Consider the following 25,130-nt stretch of genomic DNA (forward strand, 5'->3'; position numbering starts at 1 on the left):
ATTTATCTTTCCTTATAAAATAAAGAAACTGCTTTAAAAACTGTCATTTCTTTTTTTGTATTTTTTGTATGTTCATTGTACTTTTCTTCATGTAAATGAACTATAATAAATTCATCTATGACTTCTACTGAAGTTTCGTTTATTTGAAATATCGCCGTTCTTTGAAACCTTGATGATGACAACAAATTCAATATCTATATACATATTCAATATCAATTTCCATAGAAAATAAAATTCGTTTGATAAAAGCACCCACTTCCATTGTAAATCATCGAACAAGTATTGCGCAGCAAACTATGTGTTCGATATTTATAGCTCGTCTGTTTGTTCGAAGACAAAAATCCGGCTATTGCCGGTGATTGGGTTGATATTGTCGTCGGTGGCGTCGTCGTATTTGCGATTACTCAAACAACATGAACATACTGTAACATTGGCGATCACTCAAACAACATGAACATACTGTAACATTGGCGATCACTCAAACAACATGCACATACTGTAACATTGGCGATTACTCAAACAACATGCACACACTGTAACATTGGCGATCACTCAAACAACATGCACACACTGTAACATTGGCGATCACTCAAACAACTTGCACATACTGTAACATTGGCGATCACTCAAACAACATGCACATACTGTAACATTGGCGATCACTCAAACAACATGCACATACTGTAACATTGGCGATCACTCAAACAACATGCACATACTGTAACATTGGCGATCACTCAAACAACATGCACACACTGTAACATTGGCGATTACTCAAACAACATGCACACACTGTAACATTGGCGATTACTCAAACAACATGCACACACTGTAACATTGGCGATTACTCAAACAACATGCACACACTGTAACATTGGCGATTACTCAAACAACATGCACAAACTGTAACATTGGCGATTACTCAAACAACATGAACAAACTGTAACATTGGCGATTACTCAAACAACATGCACATACTGTAACATTGGCGATCACTCAAACAACATGCACATACTGTAACATTGGCGATTACTCAAACAACATGCACACACTGTAACATTGGCGATCACTCAAACAACATGCACATACTGTAACATTGGCGATCACTCAAACAACATGCACATACTGTAACATTGGCGATCACTCAAACAACATGCACATACTGTAACATTGGCGATCACTCAAACAACATGCACATACTGTAACATTGGCGATCACTCAAACAACATGCACATACTGTAACATTGGCGATCACTCAAACAACATGCACACACTGTAACATTGGCGATTACTCAAACAACATGCACACACTGTAACATTGGCGATTACTCAAACAACATGCACACACTGTAACATTGGCGATCACTCAAACAACATGCACACACTGTAACATTGGCGATCACTCAAACAACATGCACACACTGTAACATTGGCGATCACTCAAACAACATGCACACACTGTAACATTGGCGATTACTCAAACAACATGCACACACTGTAACATTGGCGATTACTCAAACAACATGCACAAACTGTAACATTGGCGATTACTCAAACAACATGAACAAACTGTAACATTGGCGATTACTCAAACAACATGAACATACTGTAACATTGGCGATTACTCAAACAACGTTCAAGATATTCAACATGCACATGTATAGGCCCATAACTATGTTCTTAATAACTGCCGAGTTACGCTCCCTTTTTGACAGAAAAATAACATGCAATAGCTTTAATTTTGGATTTAACTAAGGATATTCAAATGCAACACCGTAAAATGTTGGTAAAGACATAAATCTGAAGGGAATTAACCACGTTAAAGGTTTGTTTGTTTTGTTTTTATTTTGAGTGTGTTAACTTTAACTGTAAATACATTTAGTCATTTACATTGCATGTAAAAGGACTCCAGAGAACCGAGAAAAGTGATCGTAAACAGCGTTTGTCCCTCCTACACTTGCTTTCACAAAGATTTCGTCTCCTGCATTGGCTTCTACTAAAGCGACCTCGCCCGTTCCAACAAAGCTACTTGATGGTCCTGTAAACGGCCTTGCGATAAGCTTGGTGTTGTGGTAGAGCTCAATGGATGCCGTACCATTCCTTCCATCGGCTAAGAGTGTGACCGAGAAAAGGTACAGGCCTTTGACAGGAGCATGGAAGATGCCGGTAGTTGTGCTGTAAGCCCCTCCCAAATTAGTCAAGACTGTGTCGAAAATCAGGATGCGTCCACCTTCGGTTGACCCCAGTCTGGTTGAGCTAAGCTTTCCTTCAAATGCGATGATTGCCTTTTCCGCTGTCAAGGATTCTAGTAAAGGCAACGTGTTTGTATTAGTTAGATGTACATTATATAAAGAATTACTATAAACTCTACCAGCTAACACTTAAAAAAGCTACTCACGGTTTCCATAAAAAGACGATGTCCAGAGTTATAGAAAGAAGTAGAATGCAAAACTAAATATAGTACAACATTTAGCAAAAAGTTAATGTTTCTTTTCCAAACAAAAACTGAAACTTACTGTTGAGTGTGTTGACACTCGCTTGCAGTTTTTCTATGTTTTCTTGTTGACTATGTACCTAATAAATAGATTAAAAAGAAATGCATGAGTCATCCCGTTTTAAAACGACTTGGGCTATTAAAAATATTGACAAGCAAATTAACTTAAAAACGCTCAACCTACCTGAGTTTCAAGGTTCATTCTTAGCGACTGCTCTTGGCCAATGAGTTGCACGAGAGCAGCGTGGTCAGCGCTGCCGGAAGCAAGCGTTTCCTCTAGAAATGCGCACGCGCTAGCCAGATGAACAGCAAAACACACCAAGGCAAACATGGCGTCACTCAATTGTGACAACTTGGGACTATAAATGGGGGCATAAAGTTCGCCTGCTAAGTAAAATACTGATAAGATATGGCGTTGAGTACATATGAAATTTGAAATACGACAGATCTGACGAAAAGTACCGTACACAATTCAAACAAAACAATCATAACCAGTAGACTTCGGATGCTTTAACTCGTAATATCTTATCGCTGAACAGCATAATTGTAAGCCTTTTAAAAGTCAGTATTAGCAGCCAACTATTTCAAATTCGGATCTCCTCAGAGTTTGTTATCCATAACTAAGCAACAATGCTCGTATTTTAAATCTAGTACGAATTGTTTGCGAACATCTATTATCCAAGTATTGATTGCATTCAACGCATAAATATTCTGCCAGAGGGTCAAATAAATTATATATATATATATATATATATATATATATATATATATATATATATATATATATATATATATATATATATATATATATATATATATATATATATAATTAAAGGCCATCCTTAGATTTATTGTGTGGCACTTGATAATATTTACGTGAAACATTACGAATACACAACGGGGAAGAGAGGATTTTCAATCTGAGCTGCAAGATGGCGGCGAAAAATAAAACAATAGGTATTTTGGAACCTGTTTCCGCCTGGAAAGTAGTGAAAATTATAATTTTTCAAAAAATCATGAGCATTCGTCACTACAATCTCCATGTTTTTCTCGGCTTTAATATTGTAGGTTGCGGATTAAAAAAAGTTATTGAAGGGAAACCTTGGACAATTCTAATGTTTACAAATGTGGGGAGCGAGATTTTGATAATTTTAAAGGTCTTTTTAGCTCAAAATACACACTTATATGACTAAGCAGATTAAATGCTTGACCATTCATAGTTCAAGGGGCATCCAGATATTTAGTTAGGTATTAATGAAACCAGTAAACATGTGTTTATTAAATATAGTCCCATTTTTAAAAAAGTTCATCATTGCGAAATCCACTCTCTAGCTATATTCATCCACGGTCAATCCTCTGTACATATATGTACAGTGCATAAAACGTTATTGTTTTTATTCACCTGTCACAGTTAACATAAATAGGTCAATACATACATAACATTTCCTGGGTCAGGGGTCATTTTTATTAAGCACTTTTTTGGTATTATTCATAATATAAATATAACAATGAGTTTGCTGCTAATGTACATTCAATTATCATATAGCAGTGTGTGTATTACACGTGATAAATTACGTCATATATGCTACGTCGGAAGGCAACATTTTGCTTAAAATGATGATTTATAACAATGACAAATTTTGGTTACTACACCATTTAAAATGAAACAAAGGGCAGTATATGCCGCTTAAAGAGCCCCGCCTTCGTTTTGTTAACGGAGTTAGAAAAGGTGATAAGTTTCATCAAACACTTCGACAAACCTGCTTCCAAAATAGTTTTGACAGTGCTCCGTCAGACGGCCGTATTGTGAAAAGGTTTGTCGGAGTGTTTTAGGAAACTAAACTCTCAAACTCGGGTAAAATACCAAAGGCCGGGATCCGTAAGCGGCGTAGACTGTGCTATGTTTCATTTAAAATGGTGAAGAAATAGTAACGTAATCTTTGTTTAAAGTCTTTATTCAAAGCAAGATATTGCTTAAAAATAATTTTATCAAATATTCGCGACCCCATTGCCCCAGCTCCTACGCGCCTGAATTTTTTATCACGTGGTAAACACACACACACACTGTATAGGGCTTCAACATAAACAAGAACAGTAACAAGGTTACATTTGATGGTGAGTCATCTGCCAATATCAAGTGTTATTGCGAAGTTGTGTTATTGCGAAGTTTCAAAATATAGCATTGAGCAATTATTGAATAGATCAAACATGTATTAGTACTTCAACTTTCACTTCACCTTTCCATAGTAGACCAGTTGGAAGAAGGAATCTTCAAGAAGAGCCCAATTAAACATAAAGCGAAACTCGACACTGTTGCATAGAGACTTTACAGGCCAATTTATTTGCTGACTATTTCATTCAGACGAATGCGCTTGTTATTGGTGCCAATGACATGCAAGTCAGCAGCATGCATTGTGGAAGGAATCAAACGGCTATGTTGTGGAAGGAATCAAACGGCTATGTTTTTCACTGCATGCTATGTCTCCACGTGGAACTGGCCTGGTGTGAAAGATCCTACCAAGGGGGCGAAACTATTTTCACGTTCAGACCGCAGAACCTTAAGCCTATGAGACTGGCTTTCTGAAAAACTGGAATTATGTCGCTGCAGAGACGAATTATCTGGTGCATGAGTTGTCGTCGTCCATTAAATGGCTGCAGATTATCAGGCAGAGTAAATTCAACATGATGTTCAGTGCTGCTCGTCACAACATGTCTCGAAATGGTCTTCACCTTAGCTTTGAAGGCACTGAGAAGCTGGCATACCCCATCGAGGCTGCAATTGAGGTATCCCCGACAGCAGAAGGCATACCTTCAAGGGATATATCCCTGACCACAGCGTGCCTACCTGCAGGTAATGGCCCCCCGACAGAATTGAAAGAATTGTTTTGGATGGGCTTATAAATGAAATTATCTTGTTTTCCTAAATATTAACAAATAACAAGTTGACCCAAAATTCGCAGTATTGGACAATCACAGGAATCAATTTTAACTCATGGTTTAAATTATGGAGTATGGAAGCTACATGCCAGTCGGAATAGAAAAAGGTCTGGAATTACAGATTTAAGTATTTATGCTTTAAGAAATGATCACAAAATCGAAATGTTAGCGAAACATATTGCTATTAGACATGTGCTATATAAATCTTGTTAGTGCTTACTGTACCAAAATGTACAACTTGCATAAAAAAAATAATATATATATTATTCTAACTAATGCTGGCCCCTTTAAGGCTGCTGTATATTTTCAGAATAGCATTATAACAATAACAAGTACATGGAATTTACTACTTCTTAAGGTGAAATGAGAGTGCTGAATCAACATGTTCTACTAATAGCCACATATTGTTTAATTTCAATCTGTATCCCCTTTCATAATATGAGTTTATGGTATAGATATTGTCATAACTGTTACTATGTGATATTGTATTACATGTGAAATCTCATAGCCTGAGCACATTCTCTGCATCCATGATAGCATGGGCATTGAAACCACATGGTTTATACATGTCTGGTTTTAGTTTCTGAAACATTTCATGTCACGAAATTTAGAATTACAAACAAGACCATCCTTCCCTCTACAACCTATCATGTTGTTACTAATCTGGGCGGGGTCAACTTATGTAAACTAAGATTTTTCTTATAACACTGTAGGCTACAGAGTGAAACTCCAGTCTTTGAACATGAATATTTTCTGTCATTTTTACAGCCCTTCACACCACACCTTGGCCTCACAGGGGGCTTATCAGCACTCTGGCTGTCCAGGGGAAACTTGATACCCTCTGGGACAGAGATGGAGATTCCTCTTGTGGTGTTCAGATATGTAACCTTTGGTGCATCTGCTTTTCTTCCTGCTCTTGCCTGAAATGATTTTTTATAGTTATAAAAAAGTAGATTCAGTTCAATATGAAAAAATCTCTTTGAACAATAACGTAATTGCATTTTAATATAAATAACAAATTGTCTTATTGTACAAAACTGCAAAAAATATCAAATTTCTTTAGACATGTTTTTGTACTTTAAACCTGTAAAACAAACTGATAACTGAATGTACAATATCAATATTAATATGGCCAGTCATATGAATGTATACAGATATCTCAACTTACAGAACATCTGGTAAATACAAATTTATACCGCTAAATAATAATTTATCCAGCTATCTCACCTTACAGAACAGACTGGCCAGTAAATACTAATTTATACAGCTATCCAACTTTACAGACTGGTCAGTAAATATGAATGTATACAGCTATTTCATCTTACATTCTGACCAGTATAAATGAATGTAATACTGATATTTCATTTAACAGACAGGTCAGTTTATCTGAATGTATATACCACTTTCTCACCTTACAGACAGGCCAATATGATATATGAATCTATACTGCTATCTCACCTTGGCGGCTCCTTTCAGTTGTTTTTCTTGTTTCTTTAGCAACCGGTCAATTGTTTGTCTCTGTGAAATAACAGAATATTATACATTTTCATACCTCAATGTACAGATTTTTCAACTGGTTTCATTGATGAAATAAGATTGATCATATTCATTTACCTTACATACCGGTACTCATTTTTCTAGACAATTGGATGACTTGAAACTATAAAATTATATTGTACAAATGGTATAATCAACATGAGTTCAAGGACTAAGGTTAAGAATTCTCACAAGACAAATGTTCAAGGAATTGTCAAATTAAAACATTTGTTTAAACTGTTAACTACTTATTATGTAAATGGTATTTCTAACAGTAGACATTTATGGAGAGCTATTTTACACTATCGTCTTACTTTTTAAAATAAAATATCTGTTTGTTCTCTTATGAAAAATCAAAACATTAAAGGATTGTTTATAATATAACAAAAGAGCTCTATATTGTCAATCAAGTTTTACCTTATCCTTTTCTTGTTTTTCATGCGCCATCTGTTTACGCTTATTTGCCCGTTGTTCTCTACGCTTTAGCTGTTCTTCTGTCAACTCGACTTGCTTGTAGCCTACAAACAACTTAGTATAAATTTCACTAATTCTTTACGAGTATATTTCATGTATTCAATCTCAAGCTCAGATATAGGAACTTTTCCACAAGCTAACTAAGTTGCATGAGAAAATCCAATGGGTTAATGGCCAAACTTTTCTCTGAAAAGCAAACAGGCTAAAAAAGTCAACTTAAAGCACAATTTACCCTCAAGAATTTACCTTTTACACTTTTTTAAGGCTTTCCACATTGAAAACTTATTGCAATATTAAGATTAAGAGAGCCGCAGAGAGAACGCTAATGCTCATCTGCTGTTTTTCACTCAAACTCCTAACTCAACAATTATTGATGCCAGAGTTATTGGCCGTCTTGTATTTGTGCATACTGTCTCTGGCAACATGTATACCAAGTTTCACTTGAACATTTTCATACATGTCATATTTTCTGGAGACCATTCAGGGGGATTTGTTCAAAAGGCTGAAAATTCAGGGGGATTTTGATTGTATTCAGGGGGATTTTTTTAGCAGGTCTAAGTTGGCGAAATTTTAAAGTATTTTTAGACGCAAGTATGAAAAAATGTTTTCACATATAGTTTGCTTTGAAAACCTCTTAACTTTTTCATTATACAGAATTATTTTATGTCATGATTTATCATATTTTTATGATACACTGTCATGTCATACTGTAAATTGCACTTGCAGAACAAAATATGTCATTGAAAAAATATGTTTTCGAGACAATTAAATGAAATTCACCTTCCTCCAAAGTCTTTAAAAAAATTGTGCTTTAATCAGCTTTGATGACTTTCAGACAATAAGGGAATAGAATAAATATTATTAATTTCTTCCTTCCAAAAGAGTAATATTTCTTTGCCTTTGATAATTACTACAAATTAATTGATCACTTGTTGTAAAAGTTTCCTATTGGAGAGTTTCACTCACATACTGTGGTTTCACTTTGTCATTATTGCCCTAAATTTTTTTATTTATTTTTTTTTAAATTCCGGGGGATTTTTATCTCCCGCCGGAAGACCGGGGGATGGATCGAAATTCCGGGGGATTTTCCCCCCCACCGGGGGATATGGCATGTATGCATTTTGGATGTTTCATAGCTTACAAACCGCTGGCTGAGGTTTAAGTTTTTAAGACAATTGCTTCAACACCAAGGCTCAGAAGCAGGAGCTGTAGCAACGGGTTCGGCGGCTGCTGCTCCAATATAGCGCTAAGTGGTGAAAATTTAATTTGGTCTTTTTAAGAAAAAAGTTTTTATTAAGGTGAAAGACTGTGGCGGTTCTTAGTACAATAAAATATTCAGCAATTATGGTCATATAACCCGAGTCTAGTGTAGGTCGACTTGGTAACAGAATACAGTGCACCATTGATAATCTATAACACCTCCGAACTCTTCTCAAGTTTCTGACTAGGAGCCTCGTATAATTGGCCATAATCGTCAAACATGACCATGAATTTGTTAATTGTAAAAGATGGCATGCATAAAAGACACTTGCAATTAAAAAAAACCTAATTTCTCATATTCTGCCATCAAGGATAAGTCGTTTCGCGTGAAAACAAACACAAATGAGTGTCATCAGATTTTTTTACATGGTACATTTAATTGAATATTTTGATAATTAATTTCATTCGTTGATCAACACCAAAGAAAACAAACATTTTGCTCTTTAATTAAATTCAATTAAGACCATCCTCATAAACTCTGTAGTTCTAGATACATTAACAGGATTGTCATTTTTTGCTTAAAACTGGAAGAGACAATGAGCCTAGCAATTTTACATTCCCAAAACAAGCGTTTTGTAAAAGGACCCTGAACAATGCTCATTCAACTCTCAGTTTCAGCTATTCAGTGTACCAGATACTGTTTGCCAATTTGCATCAACAGAAATGATAATCATGTATGCAGTTTTGTATTTTGAGTTATGGCAAATGTATACAATGGCAGAGAAAGAAAGGAATAAAATGCAAAAAAATAGCTCAGTCTGTTTATTTTACCAACAAAAGATCATGTGTAACATATGTATGACATTATTGGTAGTGACTATGTCACAAGAATTCAGTTACCAATAAGAGCTATAAATCATTCCTAGAAATGCACCAGATCTGACCATTAATAAAAAGGTGTCTGTAAAACCAAACCCAACCCAATCTGCTGCCCCAAGAACAATGGCGTTCCTTCCCACCTCAGACTTTTACAATACCTCAACCTTTTTCTTGGAAAAAACAGACAAGATAATTATGAATACAATCCAATAAAATAGTTCAAGTTAATGGTTGACTCTTCAGTCCATTTTTCCTTAAAAGTATTTGTTATTCACTAAATGTTTAGTTATGCACAAACCTGTTGGCAACTGTAGCAGTTCTTGCTCCTGTGTGCCATGTTTCAGCGCCCTCTGCAATCAAAATAGGTCATGATAACACTTCCTTCGTATGCAACAGTCTTTATGAAAGGTTATCTTATCTGGAAAAACCTGATTAATTAACAAACAGTTAGACCTGTGAATATCGGACATAGTCATCCCCAAAACATTGGTTCATCAAAACTTTCAACAAAATAACCAGCCTTCCTACAATACAAATTCACTGACAGTTATTTTAAGATGATATATGTCATGATGTAATTATGCATTTATTTAATAGCATTGAATGATGACATATACAGCAACAAAACACCATGCCCCATATTGTCTCCCAGTATGCACATGCATCGAGTACATTACTGTTATAACTATCTACCATTGGTCGTGTGGTGAGTGTGTCTGACTCAGGATCAGAGAGTTTGTGGCTCAATCCCCTATCTGAGCTTCATCAATGTTTTATAGTGGTTATCACTCAGGAATGGTACATGGTTCTCAATCATATTTTAAAACTGTTCATATGTTTGTCACTATAAAAGCTCTGTAGCTCTCCAGAGCATATGTTACAGTATCATATTTGTGATTTCAAATTAATGTTACCCTTATCTCAATATTCATTAAGATTTTTTTAACAATAGAACACTAATTACTAGAAAACATGACCAGAGAACAAAAACTAGCCATGCCAAAAAGGTGAATGAAGGAAATTGTTTTACCTGTCTGGCAGTCATGAGTGTGGGATCCCTCTTGCCCTTGCTGACCTCACCATAATCATCCAACTCCCCCTTCTCAAGGGCAGTTAACCACTCCTTCTCCTCATCTGAGGTATCATCCCCGGCCTTCTTTGTTTTAACAGACGGATCTTCCACATCTTTTGGCTCCTCTGTTGAGATAAAATTTGGCTACAGAACCAACTTGCATTAAATGTCTTCATGGTATTAATTCTACAATTATCAATTAAATATAAAGAGTATTATTGTTTGTTTTCCAAATGAGTTCACAATATATATTTCATGCCTGGAATTAATTGCAATTTTTCATAAACTCCTTATTTCTTCCTGTGATATTCATAAAAAGGATGTCATATGATATTTAATCATAGATTCTAAGAAAAGTGTTCCAAATTGCATGCAAACTTTTTTCTTCCTATTATATGCGTAAAAAAGATATATATTTAATCATAGTTTCTAAGAAAAGTGCAAGCAATTGCGTGCAAATGTTACTTCATTTCCAAAATGATGTTGCTGAAATTTTGTTCAAGTCGTGTGTGCACTGAAGTTTGATTTGGACATGAGTTGCACTTGATACATCAGAAAGAAATCACTGATAACAGAGGAAGTCTTATAACATTTATTTCTTTGTTTTTCTTAAAAATGTGTATTTTGAATTGCAATGAAATAATAAATGTGCTTGTTTTACATCCCAGGATGATATTTGTTTTCCTTAACTACAGTGCCAATGAAATGGTGAGCTTTACTTGCAGTCTTCTTTTAAGACATTGCTATCCCCCGCCGAACCGAAGGTTTCGGGAGGGGGATATTGTTTTGGCGTTGTTCGTCCGTCCATCCGTCTGTCCAGAGCCATATCTTGGTAGGCATTGATCAGAAAATGTTCAAACTTGGTCAGAATGTTCCCCTTGATCAAATCACGACCTCTTTTAAAAATGGGTCACATGGGGTCAAAAATTAGGTCACTAGGTCAAATCTTAGAAAAATCTTTGGAACAAACTAGAGGCATTATACATGGTCAAATATTCATGAAACGAATTTGCTTGTTGTTGTTTTTTTGATAAGCAGCTAGATTTCGAAAAATAAGAGTTAATGATAAACATCAAACAGAGCCTCATCACAGCAAAATGCCATAATGTTCTGAGATAGCATGGTTTACAAAATGCAGTGTCTTACCGTGACTAAATTATATTTGAAATGTATAATTGTAACAGTAACTACTCTGTGTTAAGAACTTATAGATACCCCATGGCTGGTCATCAGTCACATTGACAATATCATCTGTGCTCTCTGTCGTCACGGACACAACACTGAAAAGTGCAAATAAAATATTCTCATATTGAATAATGCCATTGTAATCTTTTATACATGGTTTGCTTTTAAATGATGATAAATCTTTTAAGGACAATGTTACACACTGTTACAACAACAACAACAAAATCTGCAACATATTAAAGTGACTGCTCATGGTTTGTAAAATGTACTTTTTTTTTATTACGAAATAAAGTGTGGCAAATCATAAGGAGGGTTAAAATAAAAATACCAAAGCTGAAACCCTTCAGAAAATGTTAATATATGCTCAAATATCGTCTTTGAAGACCACAATTTTCATTAGCGTTTAAAAAGTGAATGAAAATTATTTACAGATGTGGTGTTGCGTGATTGGTTGATTGACATTATCACATGATGTTATCAATGTATCCTTAACAAGTCGATATATTCAACACTTTTGTTAAAGTCCCGGTGGCCGTGTGGTTAAACGGTTGTTTTCTAAAAAATTTCTTGACTTTACTGGTGTGGGTTCAAACCCCATAAAACTACAATACTTTTTTATGCTATAACTGTATTTTTTCTACATTTTCGATATCATAGAGTAAAATAATGATCAAAAATGTTTTCAGATGCATTACCGGGAAAACTAATTTTTGGTCCAAAAACATGAGTGCGTCACTCTAAGGTGCCTTTGGCTGTTATGTTAAATTTTGTTGCCTGGCGACCTCTTATAATTTTTGTATCGTTTGAACCAGAGTTATTGAAATAACAAACAAGCGTGTGATGAGGGTTGCTGGTGAAGTTACTGTTTTATACCATGTTGTCATGGACAACCTTCAATAACAAGCATGTGTATGAGTGAATAGTGTCTAATCACATGCTAGTAATTGAACAGTTAAGCTTTGCCTTCTTGTTAGGCTTCCAGTATGGTTTTTAATGTTATGGTTGAAATGTATCAACGAAAACAAAGAATATACGCTCCAAATTGATACAAATGACGATATTTTTAACAGATATTGCTATTGTTGGTTGTGTTTTTTTTCTTAAATTCAACTGTAATCAGATATGAAATGACCTATTTTGAGCTCTTTCATTTATTAGTGATATTGTGGGGTAGGTGTTTGAAAATTGGACGAAAGTCATAATCGATCATCGAGTGAATCAAAATTTAAAAAACAATTTTATCAAAATTTAAAAATTCAACCTTAAACTGACTAGATAAATTTTAAACCCTTGATATAGAAAACATCACTCTTAAACAGACAACATTTGGCTAAAACAGTTAAAGAAAGTATGTTATCTTTCAGTCAGCCACTTCAAAACAATATTAACAAAGATATACCTATTCAGTCAATCACAGTGATTTGAACATTACCGAGGCTTACTTTAGCAATCATAGTCATGTGTATAATACTCCCACATTGGAATGGTAACAAGAAGGTGGAGCGTAACCATTAAATAACTTTTGTGCAAATAAATTACCATGCTATTTACTTATATTTCATGCTAATCTTTAAAGGATTCAAGTATAATTTCAATTACTCCGGGTATAAGATTTATAGAATACATGTAAATGTCTAAACTCAATACAGCAGTAAGGTCCCTTTGCTGTACAAACCGACAATTGATTATGGATATATATAATCGATTATCGCTGACCTCGGACGTAAATAAGATCATCGTTTTATACCTAATGGGCAGTATCTTTTTTCATTTTCTTTCACTACACATAAATCCCTTTCAAATCACACTAAAATAACATGCGTTCACCTGGCATCTTAACTTCACATAATTGTACAAAGCAGTGATCTCAATAAGAACCGGCTGCCGGCCAAAATGGACGGTTCAAGTGGAGATAAGGCCAGTTCAAATTTGGAAAAATAAGTGAATTTTAAGTTAAATAAGTAGTGGCTGGTCGGTTACTTTATTGTTTGAGACAGTCCAACCGAAACTTATTGAGAACCCTGATAAAGTATATCTTAATGTTATAAATCATGAATATTACCGTACTGAGATAACATGGAGTCCAGCACTTATTATATAATGATCTATACAAGGAAGTAAGAGACAGTAAAACAATAAAATAAAATGAATACATGTTAAGTTATGAAAGGTTTTATCGATTCATTTAAAGGTGTACATTGACGGAGTGACCCACTTTTTGGTTCCAAGTGTTTCACCCCCAATCTTAAACTTCAGTTTAAGTGAGGCTTTTGGAGATTCAAGCTCTTCATTTTCTTCCACAGGCTTACGCTTATGTTTCTTTTTGTGTTTTTTGTGTTTCTTGTGGCTTGATGGTGACTGCACTTCTTCTGGCGAATCTGAAACGACACAATTGAAAAAGAATTTAGATTTACGAGTCACATTTTCTCAAAAATAAACCAAAGGAGACAAAAATACAACCCTAAATTCTTTAAAAACAAGACTTGATAAAAAACACTATATCTTGCTGCAAAATAGTAAGAAATGGTGAAGACAGACCAGTGACATGTGGTAAATGAATCGCTGAAATATTAAGAAAACTGCAGGAAAGTCTTTGGACAGCGTTACCCATCAATATTGAACTGGAAGACGCTATTAAACTGGTTGTACAATCGTATAACTACACAATTTTCTAAAGTATGCAACGGTATGGGCTTTTCTACATACCATTTTTAAGTGTTAAAGGCAACATTAAAAGACAATGTATGCTTTTGATGGTCAATCATTGATTGGTTAGCATGGGAATAGCCTGTCAAAATTCTAAATTGAACATTGTAGGCTATAAAAAATTTGAATCAGTGTTAAAGTAAACCTGGGAGGGAGTGTGGGACTCAATTCCAGGACCGCACGGGGAGCAGGACTTTCCAACCCCTATATCAAAGACTTTTCAACCCCTGGTTGAAATATTTTAATAGCCATATTAAAGACTTTTTAACCCCTATTTATATTAAAGATTTTTCAACCACTATTATTTTTGTCAGTCAGGTGTTGTCTTTTTCATTGTTTTGTTGTTTTTTGGCAAAAAAACTTTACAAATTAACAAATTGTTATTGAAATACAATTAAAGATTTATTTGCCTTATTTGTTACACTTTTCTCCAAAGTACTGGATGAAATTTAGACAAGGTGTTGCATTGATTTATCAATCACTTGTTTCATGACAGCAAATGATATCTTTGATTAAATATATGATTTTTTTAATTATATTACATTGGTAGAACTAGAATATATATTACTCAAGATGTACTTAGCTGGCATCTAGCCATGAGTTGCAATACCTCACACGATGATATGCGTATGTTCTCAATATTAGTAAAAGTTAACAGTTAATGGTTAGTGTTATTTTGGCTATAATATTCGGTACATTTATAGCAATGGTACAGTAAAGTAAGATTTTGATGCCTGGTTACCCTGAAAAATTGCTGTATTATTGTATTATTCTAAAGTGTATCTGAAGGAATTAACATATAATATGTACAAAGTTATGTCCATCCTTTTATTCTTTAAATAACAAAATTGAATAATTGTAAAAGAAAATAAATGTATTGAAGGATTTACGGAACAATCTCCATATTTTGACTGTAGACCACCCATAAAAACCTTCACTTGAACATTTATAAAACTTTAATTGCTTTTAAAAAAGGTCAGCAGTTGAAACATTTTGTTGTAGTACCATATTGCTTTTTTAGTTGTTGGTTATGTGTTTATATCTAAAAATTCTGAGAATTGGGGGTAGGGAAATAAGTTAAAATTAAATTCATTTTTGTTTGGTTTTTAAATCTGGAAAATTAAACACAAAATATATCAAGCTGCTCAAAGTTTAAAATGATGGCCATCTGACAGGGTATAACAACCTTTTTTTTAAATTGACTGTCACTTTTAAGTTATTATAACCTAAATTAAAGGTGTTATGAAGCCCCTTAATCCCATAAGAATTTATGACCATGTCACACATGTTGCCCATTAATGAATGTGTGACCTTCATTCCATTCTTTAATTGCATAAAACAATACAATGCTTAGAGCATTTTTTACTTACAAGGGTATAGCCAGAAGTTCGTGGAATTGCTTAATAAAATCAACACATTTTAACATTTTTCAACGAACGTCAGCTTGCTATAAAATCTATTTCAGGTGTAAATGACAAATAAAATTTCAAACTGATACATACAATATAAAGGAAACTACAGCTTTTTCATTAACATGAGGTCAGTATAGCCCCTGCAGTTCAAACATCAGAATCTGATGTCAAAGTTATAACTTCTCAAAGTAAGAGCCGTTCGCAGCAATACACCGTCGATGTCTTGCTACCCACTGCCGGTAAATGTCACTGGACCACCCTGACTTGTAAGAATACAGGCGTGTCTGAGCTTCACTCTGTAGTTCCTGAAAGTCATTGAAGCGTTTACCTTTCAGTTCACATTTAAGTTTCGAAATAGAGCAAAATCGCATGGTGCTAGGTCTGCGAATAAGGGGGGTTGGGAAGGATTGCCACTTCAAGCTGGAATGTCGTGGTAGTCTGGGCATCCTCCGATCTATGCGCTGGTGTATTATCCTGGTGAAGAATCCACCCATCATGCAACGCCTGTGGTCTCTTTAATGCCATCGCCCTGTACAAGTCACGCCTCAATACCTTAAATGGAGAACATAAATGAGGCTAATATTTAACATACCTAGTGCATTTGTCGCGTTTTGCATACTTCATCAAATATCATAATTAAAACTAACACTTATTCAATCACATATTTTTAATCATAAACTTCTTTAAACATTGTTTTATGCAGATTTAATCAAGATCTTAATATTGATAAAAATGAATTTTGTTATATATCACTTTACCTTAGAATAGTAAGCACCTGTCACAGATTGGCCCTGTGGAACTGCATGGAGAAGAATAACACGGTGCACATCAAAGAAGACAATGAACATATGCTTTCCTATCGAGCGGGATGATCGTGCCTTCTTCGGAGGCGGGGAACCGGTAGTGATCCATTGACTGCATTGCTGTTTTGTCTCAGGGTCATAATAAAACAGCCAGGATTCATCACAAGTGACTATCTTCTCAAGAAAACGGTTTCCTTCCTTTTCGTACCGAGCTAAGAATCGGCGTGATTCTTGTACTTTTCTGCTCATCTCATTTTCTGTCAACAGCCGCGGAACCCAACACGCACTCACTAGACTCATTTTCAATCTGTCTTTCATTATCCTCCGTACCGACCCATAACTCATGTCCAACATCTTGCCTATTTCATGAAGAGTGACTCGACGATCAGCGTCAACGATGTTTTTCACGGCCTCGATGTCACTCTCCATAGTTTGTGAATACAGTCGCCCAGACTTCACGTCGTCACAAATGCTGTCCCGCCCCTCACTGAACCGCTTGTGCCACTTGTACACAAGCATTTGCTTCACTGGAGTGTCACTCGATGCTTCATTCATCAGTTTAAGTGTTTGCAAGAAGCTTTTCCTAGGTTCACACAGAACTGTATCACTGCCCATTTTTTCAATGTGATTGGTCAACAAAACAAGATATTGTCATGGGTTATTTTTGCAACTGCGGAGGAATGCGCGACCACATGTTTCCATAGTGATCACTACGTTGTTGTAATAACATGCTATACGCTGAAACTCGCATTCCTAATTTCAAATTACCTGATTATTATTGTAAGAAAGTTTTAAAGATATGCTGCATATTGTTTTCATTTTATCAAGCTTTTCCACGAATTTCTGGCTATGCCCTCGTATATACCACGTTATAATAGAATGTCCTAATTATTTATCTGAGAAAACAAACATTTATAAAATCTTATGTTACACAGAGATATGTTTTTACATTTATCAACACATTTTAAAAGCATTTAGTGATTGAATTTTTTTATTCTCTTCGGGAGATTTTTGATAATTGGCATAATGTGGTTTATTTACTGTTTAAAAACTTTTCATCTGAGCTTGACATGATTATAATTCTATGTTATTCTATTTGCAATTTGACCACATTTGAAACTCAATGTATAATGCATTTTGAACAACTTTAAACTCAATGTATAATGCATTTTGAACAACTTTAAACTCAATGTACAATGTATTTTGAACAACTTTAAACTCAATGTTTACTTTTGTATTTCTTAAACTTTGTCTGCTAAATAAAGATATTTTGAAATATCATGAAGATTTATTTTGAAGTTCAACTTATTCAAGTGTTGTCTTTTTATTGATAACAAAATATGTTTTATGGCTAGGCGACTAAACAACAAAATGAACAGTCAGTCATGCATTTTTTGTAGTATTTATTTACATGTAAATATTTTATGAGTTATTGTATTATCATGTGTTCATAGTATGTATTACATATTTGTTATGTATTATCTTTAAAAATTTTGTTATATTTTTATTCTTAATAGGTTCTTGATTTTTAAATTAATTTTCAAAATAAATCTTTTATTGTTGTAGTAATTATTTGAAAAAATCTGAGAAAGTAAGGGGTTGAAAAGTCTTTGTTCATAAGGGTGTTGGGATTTTGGCGTGACGTTATGCAATGTATGAGAGAGATGTAACACGCAAAATAATTATATTGATACTTATGTAACGTAACTTCCTGTGTTGTTACTGTATGTTTGACTTAAATAAAGGAAACGAACCTGAGTTAATGTCTTTTCAATTCATGGAATTATCGATGCAATGAAAATTCTTGACGATAAAATTGTATCACAAATGGATGTTGACAACACTACACGTGAGATGAAAGAGACGATCGCGTATTATTTACTTTTGAAACTTCGACTGCAGAGAGAGAAAAGGCATTTTGCTACGGTAACTTCAGTTATCCCTGCCACTGCGTCCGCCGCTGTAACCCCTGATGTTTCAGGAGCACCATCAGATGAAGCTACATGTACCTCCGCCAATACAACTATGCCTCCCGCCGAAGCAACTGCCGCTGTCAACGCTCAAGAAGAATACAGAAACGTAAACCAGTCATCTCGACCACAAGAGCCGATAGTAGAATCATTGCAACAAGTCATCACACCTTCATACTACTACAAATTGCCGAAACTGTCCCTTCGGGGCAAACTTGTAATATGGCAAACATTTTGCGATTCATTCGAGTCAACCATTCACGGAAATCTTACGTTATCCGACGTGCAGAAATTTGGGTATTTAAAATTTTTGCTAGAAGGAGATGCAGCAATCAAAGGTTTCACATTAACCAATGCTTACTACAGGCAAGCTCTAAATTTGTTGACTTAATGTTTTGGACAAAAGCACAAAATTTCAACTGCATACATGCAGACACTTCCACAGTTGCTTTCCCCATCCAACAACATTAGAGAGCTCCGTGATTTCAACGATCGACTAGAAACTACGATCAGAAGTCTTGAGTCGTTAGGTGCAGGCAGTTATGGAAACTTGCATATGCCCATAATCCTTGAGAGGCTTCCACCGGAAACAAGGCCTCTCACTTTACCAGAGATCATGGAACCGAAAGTTGGACTGAAGTTTGTCTGAACTTCGCGGAGCAATATACAAAGAACTAGAGATTATGGAGACTGGTCAGACACAGGAACAACTTACCTTCCAACCAACTGCCTCGTTCCTTACAAGTGCCCGAAATGTATTGATACTGTGACGAATTTTACCACAGCCGTGTAAAACAGTTGACTGTAACCTAAAAAGTTGTTTCCCTTTTTATTGTTATTGCCAAATCGTCAAAAACTTCAACTGTCTTTCTTGAAAACTTTAAAGGGAAATAGTGTTATTTCTTCACATAAAATAAAAATTAAAAATTGCCAATTATCACAATTTACAGTTACCACATCATATTCTTACTAAAAATTGATAAAAAAAAACAAAAACAAAAAAAACGGACAGAGGCGTGGTGTGTCAAAACAACGCAACCTGCCCCTGTGACATGAACCATTAAGACCAACCAAGGCACTCTTGCCCTTTACTTCAGACACAAGTATAAATGTAACTTGGGAGGAAAATTGCACCGTATTTGGAGCTTAAAGGGGCAACAGGACTATATAAACCTCCAGGTGGCGCTGGGGCAAGCTTTTGTATAATTTTATGCATGTTTCACTTCAGGGACACTTTTTTCAAAATTAAGCAATCCCTTCTAAAAGTTTAGACCTGAAACTTTGCAGGCATGTAGAATGAAGATTACACCAATGAAAAATCCTTAATTTGTTTTTTAAAGATTACTAGAAACATGACTTTGAGAAAAAAATCTAACTGTCAGATTGAAAATTTGAATTTGCCGGGGGAGTGGCTAATAGGTGTTCTGGGGGTTATGAACTCTCTGTTGAAAACATTACCACGTGCTGGTGTTTACATTCCTAGCAGCTTGCTTGTAGCAGACGACATGCCTCACTATCAAATATTGTAGTAACAAAAGTGAACAAACCTTGACAAGTTTTTATTCCACATGTATTAAGCATATCCAGAAATTATTGATAGATATCATCAGCTTCATATATGCTACATTTTCAATCTAAATGTTTTCTATGCTATTAGCACATTTTCCTTTTTAATAATTCTGGTGAATCTTTCCCAGGTTTAAATATATAACACTGTTTTCATATTTGTCTCTTTTAAAAAAAAAAATCATGAACCTCATTGCTTCAATGTTATTTGCTCCTTCACTTCTCTATCAAAACCTTTGTCATCATTACAAATGTATATATCCCAGCCATGTAAAATGAATATCTCCTATTGTTCTTCAGTCATGTAAACTATATATCTCTCTTTGTCCTGATTATTTTGTTCCATATTTTGAGTATTCTTATTCTGCCCATAGTATTTATTTTAACAGAAGGCAGTACCTAGTTACGTGACTTGCAAATGTTCATGTATAACTGTGTATGAGTTCCCTCCTTTTTGTCTCAAATGTGCATTAGATTTCCAGCTATCAATACACAAACCAGATTCCAGCCAGTGCCCAGCCATTGACATTTAATTATCAATAATAGGTGTCAACACTATCTGAATTATGTTATGGCAGACTCAACTGTATCTGGGCTGAACTCGCTTACCATAAGGTTAATTTGTACAAGGGTAGTCCACCTAAATGGCCGTCAACGAGTCTTTTGACGATTTTTTTAATATAGCAGACTCGTGACGTCCACCATCCCAGCAAAAAGTAGCAAGCGGTCCTTGCGCAGAGAATCCTCGCAGCCACAATTTTGAAATTATCTCCGTTATAAATTCAAATTTCTTCGAAAATATTATTGCCTACTATTAAACACGTATTAAGTTATGTCAGTATGCCCAAAAAACATGTTAAGTTATCATAAAACACTTACAAGTGTCGATTGTTTATCGAGTATCCCGATATCGGTAAATCTGGGACAAATCTGACTGGTTGTATACATGTATAACGGTATTCGTGACCCATAATATATTAATGTGAAAATAACAACTCTAATGACAAATTAAATCCAGTTCAGATCACTGTCGGATAAAAATTGAACAACTTTGTCATTAATATTCAACATCAATGCATATTATTACAGTTTATCATTTCGCCCGTTGTTAAATGGTAGAGAGTTGTAGCGTTACAGGGATACATAAGAAATGTCAAAATAATAAAAAAAGTATCCCTGATCGCTCATTATTGTAGCTATGTACTAGGGTTGTGGATGCATTTATTAAAGCATTATTATAGTATGTTGACAAAATAATTAGTTTTGGATTCCAAACTGAGAATAAACCTTGCTATTTTGGACTGGAATGAGAATGTAGATTCTAAACATTTGAGATGGATGTCCCATACAGAAAAAAGATCTAGTCGAACTTACAAAATGCCAGTAAGGAACAGGAAAACAATCATTTCAAAGAAAACATCTGGAAAAGTTGGCTTGGTCATCTTGATTTCATATAGTAGATAGTAGTGTGGGGAAATGCATCGGCTGCTCTGGTCAGCCCTGTTTGTTTACATTTCTCCAGTGTGCGCTAAAGATAGAACACTTGAGTTTAACAGACAGGTACATAGCTGAGGGAATTAACAATAAGCCACTCCCCATTTACTTGCTGCCGAGGCAGCGAATGTTGCCCCTTTAAACCGATGAATTAAATGCATATGTCTTTAGCAAGCATTAAGTACCGCCCGTCTGAGAGAATATATATTTATATTATATTGACTTCACTTGTTACGAATCATTCGTGTACGAAAAAATAAATTAAGAGAAATGCAGTGAAACCCGAAAAGATATTAAATTATGGAAACACATGTGATTGTTTTGACACTTACCATAATCTTCCACGATGTTGGAGTGAATTTGTTTTCTTTTCCCCATATTTAACAGTTTTTATAATTAGTTTCCAATTGAAGTAAGCACAATAATACGATATATTTTTAACTCGTAGAATCAGAAAAAAAGGTTACATCTAACTAAATCAAGACCTCTGGCATTACCGTCACAGTTGCTCTCGATAAACCCTCACCCCGCCCCCGTTTCTATATTGCGATAAGTTCTTGTTTTTTATAAAAGCTATAGCGCATGTTGTTGTTGTTTTAATAAGCTAGCCATATTTTCTCCAACAATCTTTAACCTATTAAACTGAGCTCGATCAACACCAGCAAACTACATTGCGCAGTAAGGCCAATCAGAGCGGACAAAAAAAATCAATAAAAAAACTGTAGACTATATTTGTCCATAGTGCACAATTAGTGCACACGTTTGGTCTTAACAGTACTGTATGCCAGTTTTGTGTTTGTGAGGCCGCCGGAGCTGGGAGGGGGAGTGGGGGGTATTGGGGCAATATTCCAGCCGATTAAAATAAATGGAGAAAAAATAATTGGTGGTGTTAGTAGTTTATACTCCGGGTCCCGGCGTGAGCACATTGAAGGGTCCCAGAGTGACAGTTCAACCACCGCACACCTATCCTGGGCAGAACCAGTACTGGGTGCCTTCACCTCTGCAAGGAACTGACAACTTCTGTACATGTACAGAAAAAATAATTTGATTCGGCCTTGTAATTTATAGCCAATGTCTGGAGGGTGCTATCGTATGTGCCTATGGAAACGACTGTGTCGGGGTATTGGGCAATAAACGACACGTTTATCGATATTGAAGCAATCAGCGGTCCTCAAAGATTAGTGGAGTAAAGTATAACAATAACAGTGCGTGCAATCTGCAGACGACTTAGTATGATTTCATCAAATTAAAAAAAAAAAACAAGTAGTTTATTCAAAAAAAGGTGCACCAGAAGCAGTTATGTATCATAACTACTTCATAATTCTCTAAATAAACATGTCAGAACCGAAACAACCTCGAAATTTTATTTTTCAAAATAGCTGTTTCAAACAATTGATGTGAGATAATAATTATGTAAAAGAAAATCAAGGTGAACTGCACAGTTCGTAAAATTAAGTAGAACCAAGTTAATTGGCTAAATGAAATAAGACGCACAAACCTAAGATTAATAAGAGAAATTTTGGACCTCAATAAAAAATAAAGACGCGCTCGAGGTGCCATCAATGAGACATATGGTAGAGAATGATTAATCGGAGCATATTGAACGGGTGCGAACAGTAATTGTACAAAATCATATTAATTACGCCCTGAAATGGTACAGTCCACGACACCTTTGTAGTATGTTCTTGTGAAACGCATGTCAGGTGAAAATCGATTGTTTACGATTGAGTCCACCCAATACTGATTCTCGGAATCGAGAACAACAATATATAATTTTAGTTTGTACTCAGCTATAAAAGTTTATCATTGAATTACTTCAAAATAACAAACTACAGCATAAGAATATACTTTCAGGTTTAAGTCATTCACTGTGCTCTTGATAAATTTTAATAACGTAGCCTGTTATTGTATTGTTTTAGGAACGTTTAATTTCGATTATATAATCGAAAAATGATGGAAAGGGCCTGACCGTTTTTTTAAGATATGAATACTTCACTGACACTGAGCAGTTCAATTTTTGGGTACGGCCAAATCCCTCGAACAAAATCCCCCACCTTCATCCCCCCAAAGCAGTATTATTACATTTTACAGAAAAAATACATATAGGTATTTGTCAAAGTATTGAAAATCGAAGGTATTTGCATCAATTATGTGATAAAATATCTTGATCAAGTGCCTGATTTTATGGATTGCTCTGATCTGTAGTTCAGTTATCTACAGAAGTTAAGTTTTATAGCAGTGTGTCAGATATTTATTGGAGCACATGATTTTGATACATTTGACTAATTTCAGTTTTATTTACATTAATTTAGAAAGAATTCAAAATATGCGACTATAAGGACCAGCAGTAACGCATTATGTTTCGGACACACATCGCTGACAGTGTGACAGGTGATAGCGATCTAGTTAAGATTTAAAAACGATGTTTTTGTGCGAACAAAATATAAGATCCGATTTTTAAATATTCGTGATGAATGAAATTAAATCACGCTACTCGTTTGAACATATGACGATAACGCAGATGCACCGAAACCAGTCGCTTCAGATGTAACAAAGTCTACAATGACACCAGCAGCAGAAGCAACAACCACATCTTTAACAACAACATAGTCATATTTCGCTTTTAAAAGAAGAATCATGCTGGTATATTCAGCTTCATTGCAGTATATATTCATGCCGACGGAGATTTTCATTAAGAAAGGGGAACTACATAAGGAACCATGTGTGTGTGTGCGCGTGTGTGTGTGTGCGTGCGTGCGTGCGTGCGTGCGCGCGCGTGTGCGTTTTTCATCACAATTTCATTACTGTCTGTATCATTAAATTGATGATAGTGGGCCTGGGGTGGTATTCTATATTGATCTTAAGAACGATGTAGCTAATCCGATTACTTGTTATTTATAACTGACCAATAGAGTGAATGAATTGAGTCAATCATGTATGACCATAAGATTTACTTAAGTTGAATATTGAATACCACCCCAGGGTCGTTGTTCTGCAGAGGTATGGTCTGCGACATGTGCCACGTTTTGCTTGCTGTCGCATGGCCTGATGCCATTGTAGGTACATTTGTGCAGTTGGTAGATAGGTTCCACCAGCGATACTTGAAGCAGTTGAATTCAAGAAGCCATTTGTCCTTTAAGATCAATATAGAGCAATCGCTCGTCCGTACTCAAAATTCACTCCTGCACACGCGCTACAACTGCACGTGCGAGATGTGGATACTTTTGTTTAAATAGTTTTACTAAGATTTTAAAATCCGGCTTCTAATTGTGTGATTCTGTTTTATGTTACTTAATGAATGCGATCGTAAACAACCGATAGGACAAGAACCCATCCTTAGATCCTATTTTGCAGGCCTATGTGGTGAGACGACTATTTTGACCAATCAAATAGCAGTATTTC

The 25,130-nt window shown here is 35.2% G+C and overlaps 2 protein-coding genes across 2 annotated transcripts; both read right to left on the bottom strand.

Moving 5' to 3' along the window:
- Positions 1–1,842: 1,842 nt before the first annotated feature.
- Positions 1,843–2,825, bottom strand: LOC128230685 (complement C1q-like protein 2). The gene is made up of 3 exons (XM_052943129.1): positions 2,679–2,825; positions 2,517–2,574; positions 1,843–2,305 (listed from the first exon to the last, which is right to left on the bottom strand). The coding sequence occupies exons 1-3, from the start codon at positions 2,823–2,825 to the stop codon at positions 1,887–1,889; spliced, it is 624 nt and encodes a 207-aa protein (XP_052799089.1). The 3' UTR covers positions 1,843–1,886.
- Positions 2,826–5,546: 2,721 nt separating this feature from the next.
- LOC128232904 (INO80 complex subunit B-like) lies at positions 5,547–22,163 on the bottom strand. The gene is made up of 8 exons (XM_052946703.1): positions 22,061–22,163; positions 13,993–14,155; positions 11,808–11,872; positions 10,551–10,717; positions 9,819–9,870; positions 7,385–7,485; positions 6,890–6,949; positions 5,547–6,351 (listed from the first exon to the last, which is right to left on the bottom strand). The coding sequence occupies exons 1-8, from the start codon at positions 22,104–22,106 to the stop codon at positions 6,079–6,081; spliced, it is 927 nt and encodes a 308-aa protein (XP_052802663.1). The 5' UTR covers positions 22,107–22,163; the 3' UTR covers positions 5,547–6,078.
- Positions 22,164–25,130: the final 2,967 nt, after the last annotated feature.

Source organism: Mya arenaria, chromosome 4, assembly GCF_026914265.1.
Source record: "Mya arenaria isolate MELC-2E11 chromosome 4, ASM2691426v1".
NCBI classification, from domain to species: domain Eukaryota; kingdom Metazoa; phylum Mollusca; class Bivalvia; order Myida; family Myidae; genus Mya; species Mya arenaria.

Bases quoted from the DNA above. Each gene is read 5' to 3' on its own strand.
- LOC128232904 (XM_052946703.1), bottom strand. From the start codon at position 22,106: ATGGGGAAAAGAAAACAAATTCACTCCAACATCGTGGAAGATTATG. The intron at 11,873-13,992 runs GTGGGTCACTCC...TGCACTTTTCAG, and splicing joins GAAACACTTGGAACCAAAAA to TGTTGTGTCCGTGACGACAG. The intron at 9,871-10,550 runs GTAAAACAATTT...TTTTGATTGCAG, and splicing joins CACTCATGACTGCCAGACAG to AGGGCGCTGAAACATGGCAC.
- LOC128230685 (XM_052943129.1), bottom strand. From the start codon at position 2,825: ATGTTTGCCTTGGTGTGTTTTGCTGTTCATCTGGCTAGCGCGTGCGCA. The intron at 2,575-2,678 runs GTAGGTTGAGCG...TCTATTTATTAG, and splicing joins GAATGAACCTTGAAACTCAG to GTACATAGTCAACAAGAAAA. The intron at 2,306-2,516 runs GTAAGTTTCAGT...TGCCTTTACTAG, and splicing joins GAGTGTCAACACACTCAACA to AATCCTTGACAGCGGAAAAG.